The sequence below is a fragment of the Struthio camelus genome, chromosome 24, assembly GCF_040807025.1.
Source record: "Struthio camelus isolate bStrCam1 chromosome 24, bStrCam1.hap1, whole genome shotgun sequence".
NCBI classification, from domain to species: Eukaryota; Metazoa; Chordata; class Aves; order Struthioniformes; family Struthionidae; genus Struthio; species Struthio camelus.
In genome coordinates this window covers 9,680,993-9,707,492 of record NC_090965.1, presented here as the reverse complement: position 1 = coordinate 9,707,492, position 26,500 = coordinate 9,680,993, and the positions used below count along the sequence as shown (strand labels likewise).

The window sequence follows — 26,500 nt, the reverse complement described above, 5'->3', positions numbered from 1 at the left end:
AACCAGAAAATTGAAATAAGAAGAATGTTTGATAGCAAAAAGCTATTCTAAGAAAAGCTTTAACTTTGAAAGTAATTGTATCTAGATGGGAGCAACTGACACATCTTCTTACAAGAGGCAAAATGGTCTTGAATTGTGTGACTAGAAATACTATAACGAATTTTGTATCGTGTGCATGAGCTATACGAAATTCCAGATTTGTAAACACATGGCAACAGCACTTTGGGTCTAGACAGTGAGAACAGCCCTACCTGCATCTATGGAGATTGTCGGCATGCATGCCGCTGTCTGAAGATCAGCAGCTGTTTCTGCAGCACCTAGGCTAAGTGGTTTTTATGCACACCACCTTTGACTAAATCATTTCTTCCCTCCTTGCTCCCTGTTTTCAGAAGCGTGCCTGGACTGCAAGCACTGTGTCAGCCATTGGCAGGATCAGCTGATTGCCTCACGCTCCTGCATTGTCTCCGAGACAGGGGCACAGACCCACTCATGCAGCCAGCTACTACTTTCTTACCATGGATAGAAGTTAACTCATGAGCCAGGCTAAGTACTAAGCATTCTTCCAACAATTTAAGTGAAGAATACGTATAATATTCATGTTGAGAAGACTTGACTCTCACCTCAAACCGTTTACCAAGTTTACTGCATTTTTTCCCTGTGAAAATTAAAAATCATAAAAGGAAAATTACTTAATCTGTAAACTAACAAAGTTACACTGGATTCTCAATGTATATAGCATTTTATTGAGTGAAGGTATATTACAATAAACAAACATATGTTACACATGCTATACAAAATATACATTCTTATGTGAAAAAAATATAAATAGCCACTAGGAAATAACAACAGGGAGCAAAGACAGCTTTGTTCACACTGTCTTAAGAACCCCCAGTTCGCGTACTGTTATTACTTTGGCATTGGTTGAAGAAACTGTTCGTGTTTTCTGAAAACAGAATGGCCACTGTGGTATTTGCATCTCTTGGGGGGGGAAAAAAAAAAAGAGACCCCTGACTTTTTTGCAAGTTTGCCTATGAAATTTTTCCACAATGCTAAATAAGCGTAGCAAGTTGTTCAAAGCTTGTAAGTGGGTAAACTATTTACAACCAGCTTACGGACTTTAAAGAAATACCATTGCTTACGTAAGGATGCAAATATCCTAATTCATACAGGCAGCTTTTAGAGGCTGATATCTCATTGAAATCAGGGCAGCTTTAGTTCCTGAATACCTTCAAGAACTAGGGCTTCTGTTTGCCCTGATGCAGACAGCAGTAATTTCAAAGCCTTGGTCCTGGCCAAGCATATTTTACCTTCCTAATGTGAATTTGATCATACTAAAAGTTGTGCCTGAAGTACACATAAGGTCTGGATGTCCCCATGCACATCAACAACAATAGTTATCTTCTGACACTTGAGAAATCTGCATTAGCTCTCCTCCACAAAAGAGAAAGAAGGAAGAAAAAGTAACAAGTGGTTGTCAAATGGTGAAGGGAGACAAAGCAGCAGCAGGGTGAGTGCTACTCTTCTGCTAGCAGAAAATCATGGCTCTGCACATGCCAAAGAGCAACTCTGCCACATTACCCTATATGAATCTTTTGGGCAAAGCAGCAAGCAGCCCAGAAGGATGAGAGTTTTCCTGCTGCTGCAGTTTCATAACCTGACAATTCTCATCTGAACTTAAACTCTGACAGTGGCAAGTTCCTGCAAAAGAGGCAAGTTACAACACACCTACAGTTCTCTCTGCTTTATCCAAAGGTCAAGGACAACTCTGAATCCTCTTCCTTCTAAAGCTGCTGGCTATCTCATGATCCCTTCGAGAGCATGGTAAGAGCCCTTGATAACATTTGCTCATTTGCCTAGATCTGACTATTATCCATGCCCAGAGTGTGAAAATAATTATTCCCACCTTTTTCCTCACACTTTTACTCAACTAACCCACAGGCTCAAAAACTTCAGCTGTAGTTTTGCATGGCTGCATCTGAGACTTCAATCACAGACGCTATCTAGGAATGGATCAACAGGAAGTCTTAAACAACAGCTCTTTTGGGCTGATCCAAGATCCCTTTTTGTCTTTATAAAAATATAAAGTGCAGCTGTTTTCACTTTAGTACACGTCTTGTGGCTTGAGGGGGGGAGTGGAGAGCAGCAATGACCAGCAAGCAAGCCCTTGCTCTTCTGGAGTGAGCGTACGGGAAGATAGAGTCTAACCTGGAAAGCACTCTAGCTCTGAGCTCAGCATGCCTCCTGAAAACCCAGCACTGACTACAGCCATTAACCTGGTCTGCACAGGTACATTTTTCCAGAGGCAAGAACGTGTCAGGGAGTCCCCATAACATTTTTCCTCCTAATTTTGTCAGGCACACCCCACTATCGCTAGTGAACTTTCTGTACATACCACTGTTTTTCTCAGGGTTAGTACTGGATTTTCACTACAGAGCACCCATACCCTGTGCTGTTCCATTTCTCACCTGTCAAATACTTTTAACATTTCAGCCGCTCTGAGGTCCAGGGAACTATTACAGCGGTCAGAGTAAGAACTGTCCTGACACTTTATGACCAAAAAAGGACAAAAGCTTTTTAAACTTTATATTCCTCTTGGCTGTGCAGAGGAAACAGAAAATCCATATAGTGTAGGGCACTGAGTATTGATCAAACGCTCTTCCAAGTTACCCAGTGCTTTTCATCATGACATTCTGAAGAAGTTCACTGACTCAACTGTCAGCCATGAAAAATACACGGAGACCTTTGTGCAATGCAGAGCACACACTCTGTACATGTACACACAGTATGAAAGCTTTTTAAAGATAAAAGCTTAGATAACTTTTGAAACATAAGCAAATCAGAACTTATACTGCCATCTTGTAGATATTTAACAGCTGAGCTGAAAGATATTTAACAGCTGAAAGAGACATCATTTTGTGTGCTAGTCTTGTGTTCACTATCTACAAGAACTCCTGGGAAGCTGGATACTACAGCCTAGTTTGTTAAAGCAGCATCTGTTGGATGCTATGCTCTAGTGGAAAAGATGGGCGCCTAATAGAGAGATGTAATGACTCTCAACACATAATGGACCAAACTTGGAATTCTGCTAACGCAATGAAATGGATCAGCTTGCAGTCAGGTCAGCCACGCTTAGTGCATACAGACTTGTATGTGACAATGATATTCATTAATATCAGTTTTACCACATACCTATAGCACATCCACTTCTTTTCAAAACGAAAAGAACCAGCTCTACCCCTGCAGAAACAAGCTCTCAATCCCTCAACCCCCACCAAAAATTATGGCTTGATATGCGGCTGTCAAGGCTAACAATATGATACATACTTTGGCATGATAAAAATATATTTACATTACAGCCAATACATTTATATGCTTAGTGTATACAAAATATTTATAAATGCAAATTTATTTACAACTAGAGTCCGTTATTCATAGGAGAAAACAATCCCCAAAGTTAGACTGATTACAGTCTCCTGCCAACAGTCTAAAGAACAAAAAGCTGGCCAAGAGTTTTATGCTTACAATTACTGGGGAATTCCATGAGGAGGCCCTGAACATTTGTTTTCAAGCAGACAATGCGGCGTGAAATAGCTATGCATTCTTGAGAGATTTTCAAAGCATGCACTAACACAAAGGCTGTTTCCAACATCAGAAAAAGCATGTTTTAATGCTATTGTTGTGGATATCACTAATCATTCATGTGTAGTGTTGCACATTCCCATTTTCCAATGCACATTAATCCAAGGAAAAAGGGCATGTACCACCTCCTTCTAGGGAGTCTGTCTCGGTCTAGTCAGCCTGTAATTGTAGATACGCGTACCAAAGCATCTTTGGCCTTGGGGCTAGTCGTGAGGTAGTAAATACAAAAAGTCAGTTGATATGGATATGCTTCCAAGACTTCATTTTAGTGCCTTATGTGGTTTCACTATGGTCCTGAATGTTCCGCGTCCTATTAAAATCAAAGTTATGTTCACGTAACCTGTGGCAAGGTCTGGGTGAAGCAGCTTGATCCCGGTCACTGTCAATAATGCCCTCACTTCGAAGAGGTCGTGGGGTCTCACGGGCTGACTGCTGATGCAGAAAGTGTGAGTGAGACAGCCCTAGGTCCTTGTTTACTCCCCATAAAGGAAGCTGAAAGGGTTCTGAGGAAGAAAAAATAAGAGATGAGCAGGAATCTGAGTTCATGATAAATACATCCAAATTTTGGATAGATTTTTTGAGTCATGTGGCTTAGCAATAACCATCTTCCTGAGATTTTTTTCTCTGTTGTTGGGAACATATTTTACTGGATGCCCTCCCATTTCAGCAATCTGTTACAGTAACCAGAAACAACATACTTAGTTTCAGTGTGGTTTAAAAAAAAAAAAAGGCTACCTGGAAGAAAGTCAACATAAAAACATTCAGTTTATAACAAAACTCTCGTGGAGTACTTTGAAACTCAGCCCAGCTCAAACACAAAAGTGCTATTTGGATTTCCTACGTGCAGCTTTCAATCTTGGCAAAGATGTCCTCGAAGTACATGTAAGGGATCATATTTCACAAGCTTTAAGAGACAAACTGCAGATTAAGACGTGCTATCATTTTAATGTCACTCTCCTCAACTCTTGGAAGTATTGGATGCAGACTGCATGAGGGCCAGTTCTGAGAACAGGTGGTGAATAAGTAGATGACTTATTCCATACGCTATGGCAACTTGATGAATTAACTGTGCACCAACACAGAATGGCACAATGAGGAAGGCCAGAGCTATCTGGTAATAGAAATCAAAATAAAAGGGAATGGGACACACTCACCATTGATCTGCTGGGAAGAGATTTTCTTCTCACTTATTCTATCATGGTTGGTGAGGAAGACAGACACGTCTCTGTCTGCTATAAGATTATCAAGAGCACTGGTGTCATGCTGGGTGCGTGCTGTGTATGTTTCCTTAGGCATCTGCACCATGAGATTAGAGAGAGTTTGGTCAAGGGGGTCTTCTTCTGTGATGTAGGCATAAGGACAGTATTCTCGGGTCCTGGAGTAGATGTTTGCATTGTCATAACAGTCTGAGCAGATCACCAGCGGTGCTGTGCCACCTGACAAACATGGCAGAAAAAACAGATATTCTCTTAAAGAGGGGAAGGATACTTGATTTCCACAAGTTCACTGCTCCAGCAGGTCCAACTAGCTTAGGCACCAGGCTGAAACAGTCCTGCATCAAATCTGGATGCCTATCCACATACGCCTATATGCTCTGAGAAGCTCACTTCGTACCAGACAAGACAGGAGCAGCTATACCTGTACTCTGCAAGCCCACACATCTCAGACCAGGTGAGACAAGCTGTTCCTCAGTTCTTTTGCTGAGAAACTCCAGTATGATAGGACTGCAGACTGGAGGGAATGAATCATGGGACACACATGAAAAATTTATACTGAAGGATCACTTTTCAAAGTCAGCCCACATAAGGATCAGATGGCTCCTCAGCATTTGGGTGGTAAAAATAACATCTCTATAGACTCAATGACAAAAATATTATGAAAATAAGTCTCCAAACAAGGTAGAAAAATAGTATAGGCCCTTTGGCAGAGTAGATGTCTAGCTGAGGCTGTAATCTTATTTTAAGAGCAAAAGATAGAGCAAGTCATATTCCAAGTGAACTTTCCTTCTACCTCCATTCCAGGAACTTTTGAAACGCCAAAGGAAAGCCGCAGCATAAAAAAAAAAAAAAAAAAATCTACCTTGACCTTTAACCTAGGAATTTCTCTAAGACCACCACTGCCTTGCTGAGAAGATCACACACCCTGAAGCAAAGAGTCTCTACGTGGATCCGTGCTACTCTGGGACCCAAAGGACTGCAGTTACAACATCTACATTCAAAGGCACTCAAAGCAGATGTGGGCCCAGACGTTGCTGGATCAAAGATTAAATTGTGTGCATGGAATGCAAAAGCCTTGAGAGCAGAATAAAAACAAATACTGGAAGAAAAACAAGAGATGCCTTTTAAGCTCACAGCAAATCTCAGGATCAACTTGAATTTTTTTCTAGAAAAAGTCACCTTTGATGTTAATATGCAGTACTACCCTGCACTGTGCAACACTGCTGCCAGTTACGAGGACTGGAGGGTGCACTGGCAACCTGCCACGCGAGTGGTAACACGTGAGGGCTATGCTTACCATCTGTGCCTTTATGCACGTAGCCACTAGCTGGAGGCATAAGCTGCTGATGGCTTCCTGCCTCTGAGTTACTGTAGCCTTCCTGAGGCTCTGACAGAGTTCCTTGGGAGGATAAATAACTGGGAATGTCTGCAGGTAGGTTCATCTCCTCTGCAAGGCAGAATCAACACTGATGACATTAACAAATAAGTGTGACGATCCCAAAATACCACCAACACCATCACCTGCGTTAACACAAATGTAACGCAGAAATTCAACTTACACGATTGCCTTTTTGCTACCTCAGAGATTAAAAATCTATATAGCCAGTTCAAAACTGGAAGGGCCAGAATAGACATTTATGCACTTTATTCCAGGTCCTGAAGACATTTTTAAGTTAATTCAAATACTAATTTATTTCCAAATTTGAATGTTTTCCCTCAATGTAAAACAAATCTAGTGTGTAAGGAATAAATACATGATTAATATTTAAAACCTCTAAACTTGCCTCTTTCTCCTAACAAATAAAGAAATTAGAGCAAATCCCTGAAGAGATTTGAGAAGGAAAAACATCACTCCAAACATTAATGTTTGCCAGTTCCAAGGAATCCAGAAATTTCACCATTCTAACAAACGTTTGGGGTTTAAAAAACAGCACTAATGGATGTTACTTTTGACATTTACCTGTATTAGTGATGCTGTAGTCTTCACTCTTCCTTCTCATGTGATAGATCACAATAACCCATACCAGAGAAGTTCCCACAACACAGCATACCACAACAATAATCACAATGCCAACTGTTGTCCAGCCATCGTCTTCGTGGATGATGCCACTCTGGGAAGAATCACAATTTGGGGAAGCCAGGACATTTAGGTAAATATGGCCACGCTCAGTGCCCAGAGTGTTGGACATTATGCACGTATACTTCCCAGCATCCTCTAGTCCAGCATCCACAATGATAAGGAGTTGATTGGCTGCAGCGAAAAAGTGCCGTTCTGTCACTGTTAAAGGCCCATCATCTTTAGTCCAGTTGAGGCGAGGGGCAGGACTGCCACCAGCTATACATTGCAAGACAGCAGTTTCACCTCTGGTTACTGTCCTGTCTTCCAGGGGCCTAACGAAGGAAGGAGTTTCTGACAGTGGGGACAAAAACAAACACAAAAAAAACAGGTGTAAGATAACATCACAGTACAGCAACACCATGTGTACTCCATGGGATATAAAAACACCTTGTCTTACAACCTGAAAATAAACTTGAGCAATGAAGCACAGGAGTCAGGAAATCCCGGGAGGTTCTCTCTTCTATGGATCACTACAACAAATGAAGGTACAGCAAGTGTCCTGAAAATGATTCTAGCCGCATTAATCCCTCTGCTTTATGTATTCCAATTTGAAATTTGCATATGGCTAACATTAGAAGTCAGTGTTTTCAAGAACTACTGCACTCCAGAAGGAACTGTCCTGCCCCTATTTCTCAGCACATTTCATGTTACCTGTGACTAAATTCGTCCCAAGACGACACAAAAATTATCTAGTCTGTGCTGTTGGATTGATATATGCCCTCCAATTGTCTCCTGCAAAGACCATGCTGACTTCACTGGTCGCCACTTTGGCTTCTCATTGCTTCTGCTCAGCCAAATCCTAGTCTACTTTATATCTGTTCTCCATCTGTGGCTTAGTTTCTAAAGCTTCACCGTTCCAACAATCTTGTCAAGTGCGGCATTCAAATCCCCCAAAACCATGCAAAGCAGTTGCTACTTTGCTGCTCCAGAGAACACATAGCATCCTTTATTTCTTTATAGCTGGAGGGGGGAAGCCTGGGGGGGGGGGAGGGGGGAGAGGAGGTCTTCTCTTGTTCCTTACTGCAGAATATCATCTACAGCCGGAGAAAGAGGACACTACGCTCTTTGTATTTTAATTTAATTCTTCAGGACTTAAGCCTGCTACTTACAGATAAGCTACACTACCGCTGCAGAAGTGAAATGATCCATTCAAGCACAGATAAGCACATTGCTTACCTAGCACAGTCAGCGTGGCATTTGCTGACAAACCACCTGCGATGTTTTGTGCCATACAGCTATAGATTCCCATGTCTTCTATTTTTACATTTGCAATGAAGAACACATCATCCTCAGGCATGACGTGCATCCTCCTCTCTCTTGCAGCAGGGAAGTCAGTGCCACCATCTTTCTGCCAGGAGATCTGGGGAGTAGGGTGGCCCTCTGCAGCACACTCCAGCCGGGCCATAGCTCCAATGCGGATAGTAAGATCCATGGGAGTTTTCAGGAAGGAAGGCAGTTCTGGATCAAAGGAGACCTTACGGTATCAGTAATTTTAGTACCAAGGGAAAAGCAACAAAAGCTCCCTAATACATAATGTCTGCAAACAAATCTGAGACACACCTGTAGTTCTCCCTGGTCAAGGCAGACACTTCTGAAGAGCTGCACAAGTTCTCAGTGGTCATTTCTAATAGCCTAGCCTCCAAACGTAAATATACTTACAGCGTTCATTTAAAATGATCTGATGGACAAACTGTCTCATGAAGAGAAGAGAGAGATAAGCTTTCACCTTAAGTCCTTTGCAATGCTTTTTCTTCCTCTATAAAAGGGAAGGTGAACTTCATCTTTGCAGCTAAAAATTTGTATTACATGTTCTTGACAAGCAAAAGCAACACAGGCACTTCTACTCTCAACTATAATGGGAGATCAGTGGGTCAGTAATCTACTGACTGATGTCAACACTGACATAAACGAAGGAATTCTTCATTATGGCTAAAGACCGAGGACTTCATACTGGATTTTTCAGAGTTTGTTTCCCACCCCACACTTATCTCTAGTCAAGTCTTCCCTAGCTTTGCAAGTATATGGGGAAAGCGCCTCGTTCTGATGAGGCAGCAGAGGGAGCTTTTAGTTCAAGAGACTTCTGCCTCCATTCAAATAGATGAAAAACTACCTGAGTTATAATGAAAGTATGGGAGACATTTGCCCTTTTTCAAAGCAAAGAGGAGGCTTTTCACCCACAAAAACAAGTCACTTTATAAAAAGTTGTCTGACGCTTCTAAATACCAGTGATACATTCTTGCACGACTGTGGTTTGGGCCAGCTCTAGTTGGGAACTAAGGAATATGAGCAGATTTTATAAAGCAAAGTGAAAAGCAGATTTGTAGCTATTTAAACAAAGATTTAGGTTAAGAGTGTTTCTTCTTTGTTACCATTACCGCTTACCATTGACAGTCAGTTTGGCTTTGTTAGAATAATTGGAGCCAAAGTGATTGGTGACGATACACTGATACTTTCCTTCATCAGTGAAATTCACATTGAAAAGATGCAGGACAGTGGTATACTCAACAACCTCCCCACTTTGCTGCTGATATCTGGCAAAATTCTCAACCTCTGCATCATACAATACTTCGCTGTCTTTACGCCAGGCAGTGGACATGGGCGAATCACTGCTGCTCACAGCAGTGCAAGTCAGAGTCACGTTCATGCCTCGCAGAGCGATTGTGGTCTCAGGATGTACTCTTATCTGTGGTTTAGGGAAGTTATCTGAAAATAAAAGCATCAAGATTAGCTACTTTGCTCTTCAACATTCAGCTCGTATTGCAAGAAAAGTCCCTGAAAGACAGCGTAAGCAGAACAAAAGCTGTAGAAACAGATATCCTGCTTGGGGTGCATATAGTCAGCTATTTTCTGTTGGAAAACAAGCTGTGAAAGACAATTAGAACCACAGGTAGGAGCACAGCATAAGCATTGAGAACAATCAACGTAAAAAATACGGTCTGGAGCACTGCCTCATATTTTCTACAACTGTCTGGAACTTGCTATGTTTAGATTACACACAAAGGCCACATTTGGCCAAAGAGCCAGTGTCACTTTATGAAGGGTAGACTTTAAGGAAATGGTATTTTTCAGATAGTTTAAACATCTTGAAGATAAGCCTTTAAGTTCTGCAAGTACAAAGCATAGCAAGCGAGGAGTTCACACTGCCTTATCCCACTCAAAGAGTTATTTCAACACCCATCATTTCAGCAAAGACATTCTTGTAAGCATACATATATGGTTCAGTGTCAGGGTGGTACTATTACAATGGGGAAGTGGGTGCTTGCATCTCACTTTTACCACTGAAAGAACGAAAAGAATCGCATATACACCAGGCTCTGCTTGAGATCTGCCATAGACTTCACACATGACCCTGGCCAAAGAGACTCTCAGTTTTAGATGTGACAGTTCAGTTACAAGAACAAACAGGTTTATGTCTGAAACTCTGGTGGCAGAGACTAGATAAACATTGCAGATACAGAGCATCACAAAACGTGCCAGAGTATCAACTGTCTAGCCTTGCTGGGTACAGACAGTACCAATAAGGAAGTGCCAGATAGCTTTTATAAAGCAAAAGCTTTTATATACTTCAGAAACAGTAAGAACAGAAACGTAATCAGTTTTAACAGTAATCTAAAAGGACAACAATGCAGTCTCATAGGATTTCTCCCTCAGCTTAGTTTTAGTGCTCAAATACAACAGAAAAACAGAAGAAAAGAAACAGAATGAAATCTAAAATCCAAAGGCAGACCAAAACATATACAGTCCCACGCATGCACTATGGCCAAGGCCAAGTACGTCTAGCAGTGCTACAGCTTGGTTTCAGAAAGGTACCTGCAGAGATTTGTGTTACTATGTTTTTATATCAAAAATGATTAAAAATACAAACCACAGACAAAGTCCTCAGGGTCCACACTGAGAAGGCTTTGTCCTGCTAACCATTCAGGGTAAGCACAGCTAACGTTTACAGCCTGCTGTAAGTGGCTATCAGTGAGCCACTGCGGCAGCCATTTCAACTGGCAATCACAAAGTAAGCTGCTAGTGTTCAAAATCCTGCAGAAACAAGGCAAGATGAAATAGTGATTAAAGTTTATTTCACACTCCTGCATGGGATTTCATCCACCAGAAAAGACTTTAAAAGCATATACTTTCAGAAATGAAGACTTACAGTATTCTTCTATGCCTACAGGTCTTTGTTACATAATGTTAATTATATATGCTATAAACAGTCCAGAAAAACAAATTTGTATCAGCATTAAAACATTTTTTAAACTTCTGAGGAAAACAGCCTTATAGTTTTAACTTTGAAACAAAGTATTAAGCATGTCTTTACAATTACCTCATTCCTCTTTAAAGCAGTTTTAAAAAAAAATACACAACACTGCAGGCCAGCTCCATCTCTCATACTAGATATTTGCCATTACTTTGTGGATGTAAGCCTCAAATCTCATTTTCATGCCAGCTAATAAATATTTAAGAATGAAAACGAGTCGTTTCACATAGGTGCCTATCGCAGATTTTTTCTTCTTCTCTGCTCCAAGAAAACAATGAGGAAGGAGGATGGGAAACATTGATGGGCCACTTCTTCCTCAGCACATGCTTTCAAAGTATCCTAAATCTTGAACAAAACTACTACTGACTGGAGAGCAAGTCCAGTACTTTAGCAAGGGGGTGATCTAACACTTAAACGAATCTGGTAGACCTGGAGTGAAAGAGAAGAGGGGCATGCAGAAAAGCCAGGATTCCATCCTGCCATTTGCCCATACAAACTGTCTATGCCTCATTTCTAATACACATAAGAGAAGGCAATGGAAGTCTTAACACCTAAAATGCCTCTCATCACCTTCTTTCTCACACTGGTAGAGATGAACTAATTGGATAACAGTTTTAAAACAGATTACACAACGTTCAGAGACCTTATCTCATAGAAAGGGTTGTGTTACTCTCAGATTAGTCTTAGGTACAAAGGTCACTTCACGTCATAATACTTCACGTGCCTGAAGATCACAAGAGGCTATAGCAGCTTAAGTATCTGCTGAATAAGTAAAAACTCTTGAAGTCTATAAGGCCTTTTCCTAGCCCAAAAATGGGAGACAAAACAGAGGGCTCACTGAACTCCCAAAAAGATCCCTGATCAAACATTTTTTTTGTTCACTGGTTACATGCCAGCGTATGCTGAGTTTAATTTATTTGAACCAAAGCCTCAGCCACCTTCACTGACCAGATATCAGGTCTGAACAAGCACGGATTTTATTCTGGAGGAAAGAAGGTTCAAGGGGGCATAGAGAAGTTAGTGCTTTCATGTTTTAGTGTTAGAGGGGTCCACTGAAGAGCCAAAATTTGTTTTAAAGCAGAAGAACAGTGCTAAGAGGTACATCATATATTGTAACAGCCCCCATCACTGACGTGCTAGCAGGAGATAATAAAGTCTGTTCTGAGTTGAAAAAGGAGTATTATTCATTCCAGAAATGCTTACAGAACATCAAACCTAACTTCTCATCATTCAAAAGTGTTTTCCAATCTTGCATTTCAGGCACCAGTGTTCCACTTACTTTACAGTAATATTTTAAAATACGTTTCTGTCAGATTATAGCAGACTACAATCCTAATTTTCAGTCTAGTCCCATGACGCACAGGACACCACCAAGCCAGCAGAAACAATTTTCTACATAGCTGTAGAGCCAACTAGAGACCCTGACACCAATCACATCAGGAGGCAGGATGAACATTTAGCCATAACTCTACGGATCATAGCGCTACTTTGAAAACCCAGTACTAGTTCAGGTGATCTCGTTAAATATCTCCAATGCAAAAATGTAAGGCATGGAAAATCTACGGTTTAACATGGCAAGAAAATTTATTTTATATTAACTGCAACTCAGAAAACGGAGGGGCAGATTTTAGTAAACCTTTGATCAAAATAAGTATACTGTCACTGACTTTTATTCAACAGTTTATTAGCATTGCTTTAAATATTTCGTGATGAAAACGGGATGCACTTTAGTCAACTTTAGCCAATCTTACAAGGGACAAAGTAGAACGAACTGTAAAGAACCAACGTGAACTTACAGCTCCTTCAGAGGTGCCTGGGCAAATGCATTTTCTTGGATGGACATGACTGCATTGTTACTTAGATCCCTGTAAGTTAAGCAAAGAGAAACATAATGGATTGACTTGATTGCATATACTACCATCAGACAGTTAGGTCCTTGAAATTCCGAAAGGCATTACAAAGATGAAGAAAATAAATAACTAGGACCTTTACAAAGCAAAGAACTTACAAATGTTCAAGTCCTTCAAGACCAGAGAACGCTTTCTTCGAAATTGACTTAATCTGGTTTCCTTGCAAGATCCTGAAATACACCCCCCCCGAAACCCAGAAAACAGACTGAATGTCAATATGAGTTCAAGAATAAGTTCAGTACTAAGGGCTTTCTAGCTCTAGTTGAGCTACAAGACCGCATACTATTTTTTGAGCTTAAAGGCTCAAAGAATTTTCACAAGAACAGGTTTTCTTTTCCATTCTTTACGGGTTTAGGTTAGATACGGGTCAGAGGATCAATTTATGCTAGTAGAACAAAGCATTGATAAGTAAAACCTGGAACAGAACAATAACCTCCAAATACCGGTCTGCCACAATCACATTAGTTCCTGAGTCAGCACCCTCATACTGAGCTACTTGTTGTAAGTGGTGTCTGTAGTTCCATAGGATTCCTTCTTATAAAGCACATAGCTCTGCATGAAGAGAGAACAGCTGAAGTACTCAAAAGCTGTTAACTCACTGCTGTTTTGGATTTGGTCAAAAAGATTTTTTTTGGAGAAGGGATAAATTTTAATCAAATTAAATAAACGCAAAAAGTGACAACCATCATATAGCAGGACTGGGCTATTCAATAAAAAAATGCAGCTGAATACTCATGCTTAATTCCTTCCAAGTGGTACTGCCAAGTGGTCCAGCCTACACAAACCCAAAGGTACTGGACATGGAACCCTAACCTGTACAGAGAGGCCCTAGCACAGAAGGGGTAACACACTGAATACAACTGCCAGTTCACTTTCCCTCTAATTCTGCTTGCCCAGGAAATACTGTCATTTCAGTCATTTGTAATACATACAGTTTATCAAGTCTGCCAAGTCCTGCAAAGGCTTCATTTGCATCTTCTATGGCCCATGAGATCTCATTGTTCCGCAAATCCCTGTAGGAGTGGAAGAGTCGTCTTAAAAGCCTTGGAACATCATCATGACCACTGCTAGCAGCTAACCAGGGAAGAGAATTTACTGTTGCATATGCCTAGTACGGTGTTCTGGGACAGCGTCACCTGAAAGGTCTCAAATTTTTATATAACTAAGCTTGTCAAAAGATGAATATTCCATTTTAGGAATGCAAGGGAAAACAGAATTGTTCAAGATCAGTGCCTCAGATAGAACCACAACAAATCCTGAAGTACAATTTCTCGATACGGTATTCAAGGAAAGACCCAGTCTGACTAGCAATTGTCACGTGACGGACTATTTACCAGAAGCTGGGAGAGATTCCTGAAGCAAATTGGTTCATTGGTTAAGTGAATTAACCAATATACGAGCAGCGTTAATCTTCCTGAGTAACAGGCTTATAATAGCATTAGCATATTAAGAGATTACACACAGGTTATAGTGTAAGGCTGCCAGGCACAAAGTAGTAGATTTTCAGAATGAAGTTGTTATTCCGCTCACAAATCTTGTTACCAGCTAATGGGATTTCTGTTTGACCTCTGCATAGCACTTCTGCCCCTTGCATAGACTAAACAGCAAAAGCAATATAGCAATACGGTTTGGAAAGGATTACACGTTTTTCTGAGAGACAGTGAGATAAACGCAGAAGCATTTTCAGACTGAAAGGCATGGAAGAGTGAAGAGTTTTCTTTAGAGCCATAGTTTTCATCAGTCTGAATACCACCATGGATAGCAGTATTCGCAGACATCAGTCTTTAAAGGAAGATACACTGATGAAAAATAACACATACTGCATTTTAGTAGATACTACATGTATCGGCTTGATGGAGCTTCCAAACACATCAACTGCCACAGAAAGCTACCTACACATACAGACAGTTGTATGTCTCTCTTAAACACTTCTTTCCTCGTGCTAATAATGGAAAAACGCAGTATCTACTTTCCCCTGGGTGAGATAAATTACGTGGATTACCATCCTGAAAGAGATCAGAAATCAGCCTCCAGGATGTTGTCAGTGGTAATGCATCATTTTCTTGTTTTTCTTACTGTGAAATATAGAAGTCTTTTCTTAATGCCCTGCAGCAGTCATTCCCACGATTAAGATACGTACTTTAAAATTTAGGACGAATAAGAAAAGAGCGCTCTTAATTCCATTATTCATACGTCACTTACAAGAAATTAGCCAACACAGCCTTGACGCTGGCTCACACTAAGCGTATTCCTCCTTGAAAAATTATTCAAGTTTAGATCAAATCCATGTTGAGTATCTTATGAGAAGAGCGACCAGACGAGTAGTATGCCAAATTTACTCCCGGATTGCTAAATCTTATGACTTGAAACTAGTTTTTAGAATTCTCTCCAGGTTTGCTTCAGAATTTTATATTATGAATGCTGGAACGGTATCAATGCTGAGCTACTCACAAGTATACAGAAAAGCTATGAAGTAAACACAGTGATAAGATTTAAAACTTCAAAGGTTCAGTGCTATTCTGAGATACACCCTTAATCCTACCTTGCTTTTATTAGCTTGTAGCTTATATACACAGTTTCTATAGTATCTTGCTCTAGTTCTCTTTTAAAGCTATCTTGCAGAATAGTGGCGAGAACTGAACAGAGAGACAAATAATTATGTCAGCTTTAACACCGATACAACCAGAATTGTAGTACAGACAACAATGGAAATAATCTGACAGCTGCACAACCTATCTTAGTGTCTGAAGGACTTACACACTCAGACTATTCAGACCACTTAACAAAAAGCGTGAGCAACCCAAAAAGAAAAGCCCCTCATTGTGTGAGATGAGGAGTTTGCTCCTCATGCTTGGCTGGGCACGAATGCCTGGAGCCCTGTTAATCACCAATGCCCTCAGTCCTGCACATTCCAACCCTGAAGCAAATGGCCAGCCTCTCAGCTGTTTGATGCCCCTGAAGAGCCCAGGAAAGCCTACTAATTAATCTGCTCTTGTTCTTTTTCATGCTACTCTAAATCTAAGAAATTAGTTCTAATTATTTCATTAAAAGGTTGCATTAAGGTTAACAGAATATGACTGCTTACATAAGTCTCTCTGGTGAGTTTGCTTATTTAAGCATTTATTTAATGAACTGACAGAGAGGTTATAAACTTTCACTCCTTTCTCAACTACCATTGTTTAGGATGATTACAAGTGTTCAGATCTACTTGGGACTTTTTTTTTTTTTTTTTTTTAAAAAGAACCAGGATTAAGTCTTTTCTTGTCAGAAATATCAAACAGGTTACAGGCTGCTAGCAAAGGTCTTGGCAAATACAGAGCTCTCTCTCTGATGGTAAGAAGTACTCCTCCATCTTTCCTCTATGCTACGCCTATGACTTTAGCATGCAAGCAGGGTGGGCAAAGCCGCACCTTTTATGACTTGCAGGATTCAGTTTGGTTTCTTAGGTTCCAATCCTAACACAATCTTTAGGAATAAAGCGAGGTCTGTACTGACAATTCATCCCATGACTCACACTTACACAAGCTGACAATCCACACCTTCTCTGAACTGGTATGACACACAACTGGGCAATCAAGGTCATCAAGCCACTGTTTTATATCACCACTAAAATTAAGTGGTGGTTTTGTTTCAACTATGCCAGGATTCTATCATCCCTGCAGACCAAAAATAATTAGCTCTGCCACACCTGAAGGCAGGAGAGCAATACAGCAAGTGTCAAAACACTGATCTCATTTAGGCTTGTACAGTGCAATATTCTTTGTCTTTAGTTCCAAAAGCTTTGCTGCATTGAATCAAATGAGATTTTAACTGCATGTTTTCTGTACTTACAAGGTTCGAAGATTTGTCAGTCCTCTAAACACACCATCAGCAATGTGACTAACTCGGTTGTCACCCAGGTTTAGTTTCTCCAATAAACTAAGTCCCACAAAGGCAGACTCCTTGAGGTGAGTTAGTTGGTTGTATGACAAGTCTCTAGAAACATTGAACGTACACTTTAAAGGCAAGCAAGTGGGATTAACTATGAAGATACTATCACACAGGAAGTCTTGATTAATTTCTAACAGAGAATATTTATAAAAAGATAAGTAAAATAGATAGCAGTTCCACAGACCTAACAAGTAAACCGAGCACTTTCTTCGGTAATTCATTCCTTCTATATGTGTGCTCTCTAATCTGTTATTTGTAATTGTATTTTGTTACAAAATCCCCACTGAAATTCAGCCCAGGACTTACAGTTCAGAAAGTCTTTGGCAGAACTCCCATGCATCTGGGTTGATCCTGTTAATGGCATTCTGGCTAATGTAGAGTTGTTGCAATATTCGCAGACCATACAGCCAGCCCTTGTTTACTTCTGTTAAGTTATTATGTTCCAGTTCTCTAAGGAAGTATAAGAAAAAACATTTGCCAAATAGACAATCAATGAAACACATTTACAGAATTTCACTTTGTGGATCTCAACATGATTTACTAACATTAAACCCGACAGAATCTGAAACACATGATTGTATTCATTCCACAGGAACCAAATGAAAGAACAAAAGCGTACAAAAAACGAGCAACACAGCCATGGCTACAGTGGTGTAGTGGCAGGATTGAAACCGTGGCCGTTTATTTCCAAATGTAAATGTTTCAGTTCTCAAAGATGACTTATTTTTAAAAAAATCTTTTCCTAAGCGTGCATGGCACATGCCCGTGCTATGTCAAAGAGTCACACGATAAAGAATCGTCCCACGTTATGGTGAGCGCGAATGCCTTCTTACAAAGCCCAAAAACACCGAGGTTAGAATACTCTTGTATTAGGTCTCCTACAGGTACGAAGGTGCAAAAGCAGTTCAAAGCACACCAAAAAATCAGAGAACCGACAAAATATCTTCACAAAACTGCAAAGAGACTCAACTAACAGAGCCAAAGCATTCTTGATTACGAATGAGAAAGAAGGTGGGGTGAGAGCCAGTCTCTCTTTACCTCTGAAGTTTCCAGAGGCATAAAAATCAAACGAATGGGAAAATACAGATCTGTAAACTAATTTCCTTGACGCTCATCAATATTTCAGCACAGCCTAAAATGTTAGGGAAGCCATACAGGAAATGACCTCCCCAGCTAAAGATCTTAAAGTAAATTCCATGACTAGGCATACTTACAATTCTTCTATATTATCCAGGCCAAAGAATGCTCCATCCATCAGTCTGCTAATCCCATTGCGCTGCATTTTTAATGATTTTAATGATTCCAGGCCTTGGAATGTAAGACTTTCCACTATTTTAATACGGTTCCTTTTCAGTTCCCTTACATAAAGATGACAATCAAATATTAAGACATCTTTTCATAAGCAACACTTCGTGACCATCAAGAACACATACCAAGGTGAGCAATACAGCTGTAAACACTATCTTTTTAAGCTTTCAAGAGTGCTACTTACAGAAACTGCACATGAGGTAATTTGAAGATCTTTGGTGGAATCACACTAATTCTATTTCTGTTTAGCTTGACCACCATTAGAGAGCTAGATAAGTTATCAAGACAGCCTGCTTCGAGGGTAGTTATTCTGTTGTTACTCAGATTCCTAGGAAAGTAAGAGGAAAAGAAGCTTTTCAGAACATGGAGAATATTATTAACATAATTGCACAAGAACTACTACAAGCAGCTAACTATTAACACTCAAGTTCCTTGTGCAGCCGCATCAGAAATCCAAATTCTGGTACCCTAAATTAAACCATTTTTCCCCACAAGAATCACTAGTAGGAGCTGATTTTTACTGCGTGCCCATGCTTCCATCAGGCACGGGTAGGATGTCAACACTGATCTACTCAAGATGAGCAGATTCTACGTCCCTGCCAGCTGAAATACCAGCACTTTGACATCAGCACTCATTGTTTTCAATACTATCTGAGAAAACACGATACAGACTTGGTATTAAAAGTTAAAAATATTTTATTCTAAGCACATTTGCAGCTACAGTGAGCACTGCGACCAGTTCAAACCCTTGCAGCTATACCGATAAGATGACAGTTACTTAGAGCAGATGAGGCCTTCAACATTATTGCTGTGGAGCCAGGAGCCTCAGACATAACAGATCACTCCTACTTACAGGTATTTCAGTTGCATCCGTGGGAAAGAAGAAGCTTTAATTTCTGAGATTAGATTAGAACTAAGATCTAGATTCTCCAATGAAAGGTAAACTTGGAGCTGCTCCGCATTTATTTCTGGAATTGTATTATGTACCCTGAAAAATACCAGCAACAAAGACGATTATCAAAATATCTCATCCTTCAAGTTGCACATCTGAAACAACTATAGAGTTCTGAGTATTAACGTTATTAGTGAGTCTCCTGAATGGGAAACGTAGCATACACTTCAGAGTGTTAATTCATAAAGCAATACTGAAAACCCAAGACCTATTTGCCATCTTGACATATGAATAGATTCAAGTTCTGGGGCCTGTAATTGGGCCGTTCCTTGTGGGAACTCTCATGCCCAGACCACCTCCCTCCTCTTCAAAACTGCCTGCCTTGGTTGACTGCATTTTATTGGTAATGTAGAGTGACTTGATTGTCCAACTGATTTGTATCTCTTTAAGAGCGCTTACACATTCCCTGAAGCACTTTAGACAAATAGTATTCTAAGACTAAATAAGTTATGTTTCCCTGCAACTTGACAGCAAAATTCTAATAATATTCTCCCATTCGCTAAAGAAAGGCAGAAAAAGGTAGACAAGCCATTGCTTACAATGAGAGAAGAGTTATATTAGAAGTTGTTTCTCCAAAGTATGGGATTTCACTTAGCTCATTGTAATTCATTTTCCTAAAAAAAAACAAAACAAAACAAAAAATATTATTGGCACTTAAAAGAGGAAAAATACTATTCTACAAAGCAGAATTAACTCATATCATAACTTTTAACAATTTTATGTTAATAACATGTAATAGTTGACAAAACAGATTCCTTAAAAGTGTGTTTAAATACTAATAATTTGAAAAGTTTCATAATGAAGTACACTATTTTTACCATTAAAAAAAAAGGATACTGTTACTTCTGTTTAACATAGAATTAGCCAAAGTCAAAACAAGCAGAAATCTCATTTCTTTTTAAAAATAGTTGTCTTCTAATTTTCTGTCAAAAAGCTTTCTGTACACAGAATACCAGAGCTTTACATAGGATACACTGCCAACATAGCATGCCCGTTTTTAATTAATCAGCACTGGATATTTCTCCAAATCAGATCAGATAACTAGATATGCATTAAAAGTCACAACTTTGAAATGTACTAATGTGAATTTTGGAGGAAATTTTTACTATCGAGTTTACCATAAACAATAACTTACACTTCTTGTAGTGTGTGAACAGACAAATCAATGCTCCAGTTAGATGACAACAAATGATTATGACTCAAATCCCTAGAGAACAAAGAAATAGGAAGTTATTCTAGTTTCATAATAAAAAACCCTGTATGCTTTATGCATCTATGCAACTTAAAAAAAGACAAGTTTTAATCCTTATTTTTGATATGCACAATTCCTCTGTCACTAAAAGGGAAAAGCTGCTTCTATCTTGCTCTACTGGTCCCTTACAGAAAAAAGTCCAGCCAATCTTATTTTTGTTTTAGTCAACTAACATGGTGCTGAAAAGGCTTTTTGAAAGAAAGATCATATCTGATGGGAATGTTTTTCCTTTAAATCACAGGTCTAACCGCGATATTTACAGTATCTCAAAAAGGAAAAACTTTCCAGGGAGGTGAAAATAATCTCTTATAAAATGCCTGTTATTGAAGAGTTTTCTGTAGCAACCACCCCTACTTTCTCAGTGCTTCTGAAAGAAGCCAACTAGTTACGGCAGGCTTATTTTAAAGCAGCAGCATACACACAATCACTAAACAAGCTGGAGTGGAGAGAAACACGAGGCTGGGAAGCTAAAAGAAGGGATGCTTTAGCTCCGTTGTTTTACTTATAGGAAACAAACACAGGAATTGGGTTGTTTCAATGGGCAAAAAAGTGATTAAGTCTGTTTATAATGGAATAACATCAACATCCATTATAGGCCATCTCTTAAACTTTGAAGAAGCATTTTGCTTTTACCTCAAACTTTGTGCATCAGTTGTTACAGGAAAAAAATGAGTATATTTCTGTAGGCTAACTCTTCAGGCATGGACTATCTCTTTTGGTGACAGGAGTCTAACGATGACCAAAAAAAATTCAAGTTTATGATGGAAACCTGGTTCTAGCCTTTCCTGTGCAGAGCGACAGATGTCATTCCATAAGGTTAAGCAAAACAATCCTTTCAGTGCATTTCTGGCACTAGGCCAGAAGAGAGATGAACCCCAAAAAGCTCGCGCTGACAGCCCAAGCGTGGCATGTTGGAACAGGGCTGGCAGCAGCAACGCATTTGTGAAACAGTACTGATAACTTCACCATCGTGAGCAACCTGTTGATAGGTGCAAGTATACTCAAACACTGTCTACAAAAAATCAAAAGATCTGTCTCTGCCATCTACTTGCGCCAGCCTATCAGTAAGGCATCATACTTCACACTCCCATTTTCACTTCTAACATCATGGATAAAGCCATGAAAGGGCTATTTTCAGCAATAGCTGTTCACCTTCTAACAAGCTCCCCTCCTGTGTCACTGATTTCTCTTGCACATGACTACAGAAGGAACACAATGTATATTTATTACAGATAGCTTTGAGAACATTAGGAGGGGCTGTAGTTACACTGACAAAGGAGACTCAAAGTTATCCTTAACAAAACTATAATGTAACTATTCAGCAAATATTAAAATACAATTGGGCATAGCCAAAAACATTTCCATTGAAAGCTAGGCTCAGATCACCACACCGCCTATGCGTACGTCTATTTTAGTAGTAACTGCTGGGCCTGCAGTCAAATTCAAGCAAATTTGGCTGTCAAACCTGTACAGATATGCAGCTCCTCCAAAAACGATAACTAGGTGCAGAAGAGGAATTCTATTAGTGCCCTGCTGAAGAAAGGGTTGCAGTGCAAATTCACTCCTCCCTGGTGACCAGTAGGTGTCCAGAGGCAGGTATTGACAAAAATGACAATTTTTGCAGTTAACCGGAAGAGAGCTTCAGCAGGACCTGACTCTGCTCATTCCAGCGCTCACGGTAGTACCTGTGTACGTTTGGTCTGTACCTCCAGAATCTACCGGGAGAGAGGAAGCGCTTGACACTATTTGCAGTGAACGCCTGCTCAGGCTCGCCGATAAAGATACAGCTGTAACAATGAATTACTAAAATCTTAGGTGTTGTGGCGAGTCAGACGGCTAGTAAACATGTTCCTTTCATTACATCAAGATGTAAACTACACAGATATAACAGCAAACTCGGGTTTGCAAGCAACTATTCTTTTCTACAGTAGAAAAGCATCTGAAGAGAAGAACAATGCACAAGCTGTTACTGAACGTTATTCTGCAGGCCTGCTCCCTCAATATACATAGTAATTAAGCCAATCCTAAACACCAATAACACATACAAATAACTGAATGTTAACCGCTGGCCTTCTTGCTTCAAGAGAGCCATGCATAGCGCGGGGGGCAGCCCTCTCCTAGTGCTCCACGCTTCGCCCACCAAGGGTGCTGGGCACCCTGCAGGCGCCACAGCCCAGCACTGGCCTGGCCCTCTGGAGCCACGCATAGCACGGGAAGGCCGTTCCTCTGATCTCTAGGGTCAGATTAATATTAACATCACTGGAAACATGATTGTCTAAGGCTTTCAGAAGGAATACAATGTTTCCTACCAGAACAGGCTGTGAAAATAACAGCTGCAAGTGATATCAGAACTGACTTGGGAAAAAGCGTAATTAAGAAAAAGAATGTTATTCATAACATTCAACATGAGATGAACAAATGCTGAGCTTCCCAGATTTCTATTACTTTCTAACAGCTTGAGACATGTTTTACAATCTATTGGCTAACAAGGCTGCTAAAACCTGCTTCCTTGTAGTAGTTCATCATCTCCAAATACTAGTCTGCAGTAGGAGGAGAAAAAGAAGTCACTTTTCCAGTCAGCAGCTACTGAAGAGAAGCTATTTCTCATCGTATATAGCGTTAGAACAGAGCATGCAACCAAGAGACCTTTCCGCTTTAGAAAAACCTTTACACCAAAAGCGTAGAAGAACAACTGGAACTATCTGTTCATGCTCTGACAGACTGCTAAATAGACTTTGGTCTTACTATTTCCTTTCTTTGAAGTACTTTCTTGGCATCAGTGGAGGACAATTCACTTGTTATCACAGAACTATATGCTAATTTCTGTTAAGTGTTAAGTTAGGCACTTTTAATCGAGACTACTAGATCATTACCTCCGTACATCAGAGACCATCAAAGTTCATAGAGAAAGTGATACTTCTCACCAATTCCCTTCATTACTCATCTCACCCAATGGCTCAAGAAGTTTTAGTACAGCAATAGCCTAAAGTCCCTGTCAATTCCTGGCTTCAAAAGGATGAGAAATTTAAAGTTCTGTTTGTTGCCTATACTTGCTGAAGATCTACAGTTTACACTTCGAACCAGTGACATAAAAGCCACAGTTCAGTTACAAACAGCAAAAAGAAACCACTTTTTAACTCTCTTGAGATTTAATGGGGTCGTCATGCTAATTCATCATCCTTACTCTTTTGAGGCAGTTTTTCAGCAGGCCAGTTATTTTCCATCAGGTCACTGCATAACGTCAGCCTCAGAGACACATGCCAATATACAGCATCTTGCTCAACAAAACAAACCCTATCAAGAACAGGATCTGAGAGAAGAACTGTTACTTTTCTCTTTAAAAATTGTGACTGGGAAAACACCCTTTCCTATTGCTATTGCACTGCAGGAGGAAAAGATGCCCGAGCTACCCTATACTGAAGTTCAAAAGCAAATTCTGTTCAAGTAAAGGCTCTGTAGAACAGACCAAACCTCAACGAAGAGTCACAAACAACTCTAGCTGATCTACAAGTGATACAACAAGCAGGTCTCCAGAAGAGAGGCTTAGAGAAGCGGCCACAGGGACTCACGGTATCAGGCCAGACTAGAAGCTAGAGCCTCCTTGTTCTAAAGTTTTGGACGCTGTCTTCATGCGATCACGGAACTACAGCCTACACAGTAAACGGGAAGGTGCTCCATCCTCCTTGCTTGGCTGCACATTTGTTTCACCCCCTCTACGCACCATTGCTTGAAAACCACTGGTAGACTGATCACTAGGTACAAAGGGAAACACACAGCCTGATTTTCTCTGTTTAGAGATCATTCAGTTATACAGCTGGGACTTCTATTTTCCTGCAGAACAAAATATAGTTTCCTTGTCCTGAAAAAGCCAAAAAGACAGAATCCCTGCCATTTTAAAAGCACTTGATTTTTACTGTGAGGTCCATGTTATGCAAGATGCAGCACAAACATGCAAACTGCATTTTAAAGATTCATCCGGCATTGTAAATAAAAGCCACCTAAACATTCAATTTAAGCTGAACTGGCATTCATCTGTTAAGTGAATAAAACAGAATGCACACACCCAATTGAGCACTTAACAGCTAGTCCTGAAGAACAATCCCAATTCAGCCTGACTGAGCACACCCCACTTCCTCCCACACCACTGTGCTGGCACAGGTGTTGATGTGGTAACACAATGAACCAGTTGAGCTAAAAAATACAGCTCACCAAAAAAAACCCTGCCGTGAATGGATCTGGCTGAACTAATCCACTAATGCCTAATCTAGTTCTACTCACTATTTCCCTAGTTACCAGGATATATAAACACAGTTTCAGGCGCTAGGATACGACCAGAAGGCAGCAGCCATGAGCGCCATGCCACCCTTTCCCCCACAGATGACTGTCCCACAAGCAGGGTGTGCGTTCTTTGCCCTAGAGGATGTAACGTTAAGACGCAGGCATAACAAAAAATATTTGCTAGCACCTGGACTTCCCTACCTTCTTTCATCACCCTCCAGGTTATCCACAAACCATACCTAAGCTAGCATAAAAAACGAAGTTATAGCTGCCTGAATACTTCCAGCATGAAAGGGAGTTGTGAAGTTTCTTTCCTGGCCATTGAAAAAGTATGCTGGAAGCATCACTTGCAAGCAGCTTGGAAGAATTACGAAAAAATCAGAATTTTTAGTCCTCAAAGTCAGGTGAAATATCAGAGAACTGAGAGCGGAAAAGCAACCAGGGACTTTCTCATGTGAGAAAAATTAAGTTTTAAGTGATTTTAAACAGCTTCTAAGCATTACAGCTTGTTTAGATTTTAGAGTTGCCTTAATGAAGGAAAAACGTTGTCCCCCCACATGCTTTGTGTGCCAAAATCCCGAAAGCCACAACAGAGAACACGCACTTAATTACTGTTTGCAGCATATGTCAGCTTGCATAACGTAGCATAGCAGCCAGCACCGCTGCTTCCCATCGCACTTTGTGCCAAGCAATTTCAAACACGCCCTCCATCCACTTGGAAGAAGATACAACTATTTTTTTTTTTTTTGAAGCTTGAAAACCTGCTCTCCCTGAACACCACAGACACCATCTTGCTTATTAGCCCCCTGATGAGCTTCCGACTCCTTTTTCCGGGGACGGACACCCTCCTCGGCAAGCGCTGAAGCTAAGGCGCCGCCAGGCCTTTCTAAGCGTCAAGGCCTTCTCGGGAGGCAGCGGCCGCCCTTCCGGGCGGAAGCGCGTTCCCCCGCGGCCGCTTCCAGGGGCTCTGCCGCAGGCGAGGCGCGAGCTGCCGCCCACAGGGCCGAGCCGGCCCGGGAGGCGCCCAGTTTCAGGCGGCGCAGCCCCGGCCCCGCTGTCCGGGCCGCCCTCGACCCCGGCCGCCGACGCAAACAGAGGAGCCGCCGGGTCGGGTCGGGCCGGACCTCGGTCGGTCGGTCGGTCGGCCAGCCCCGCCCGCGAGCCCCCCTCCCGGCCCCGGCCCCGGCCCCGGCCCGCGCTCACTCACAGGCCCGTGGTGCCGGCGGGCAGCGGCGGGAGCCGGCGCGGGCCCGGCCCGCCGGGCAGGCGGTGGCGGCTGCAGTCCAGCAGGCCGCGGCGGCAGGAGCAGGGCGCGCCGCAGGGCCCGGCGGCGGCGGCGGCGCCCGCCCGCGCCCACAGCGCCGCCCCCGCCGCCGCCAGCAGCACCAGCAGGGCCCGCGGCGGCGCCCCGCGGGCGGCCCGCGCCCCCGGCCCCGCTCCGCGCATCCCCCGGCCCGGCGCGGCCCGGCCCGGCGCCGCTCGCCCGGCCCGGCCCACGCCGCGCCCCGCCCTACGCCGCGCCGCCGCCTCAGCGCGCCCCGGGGCGGAGCCGCCGCTGGCCACGCCCCGCGACGCGCCGCCGCCTCAGCGGGCACCGGGGGGCGGGACCGCCTCTAGCCACGCCCTTCACCGCCGGGGGCGGAGCT

The 26,500-nt window shown here is 41.6% G+C and overlaps 1 protein-coding gene across 1 annotated transcript; it reads right to left on the bottom strand.

The window, feature by feature from the left end:
* Positions 1-720: 720 nt before the first annotated feature.
* On the bottom strand, positions 721-26,300 carry LRIG2 (leucine rich repeats and immunoglobulin like domains 2). Its single transcript, XM_068918634.1, has 18 exons — positions 26,062-26,300; positions 20,460-20,531; positions 19,864-19,938; positions 19,226-19,360; positions 18,557-18,700; positions 18,279-18,422; positions 17,371-17,514; positions 16,966-17,109; positions 14,067-14,147; positions 13,233-13,304; positions 13,021-13,089; positions 10,841-11,004; positions 9,358-9,678; positions 8,152-8,433; positions 6,817-7,266; positions 6,154-6,303; positions 4,794-5,075; positions 721-4,142 (listed from the first exon to the last, which is right to left on the bottom strand). Exons 1-18 carry the CDS (start codon positions 26,298-26,300, stop codon positions 3,913-3,915), a joined length of 3,198 nt encoding a protein of 1,065 aa, XP_068774735.1. The 3' UTR covers positions 721-3,912.
* Between the last annotated feature and the right edge of the window lie 200 nt (positions 26,301-26,500).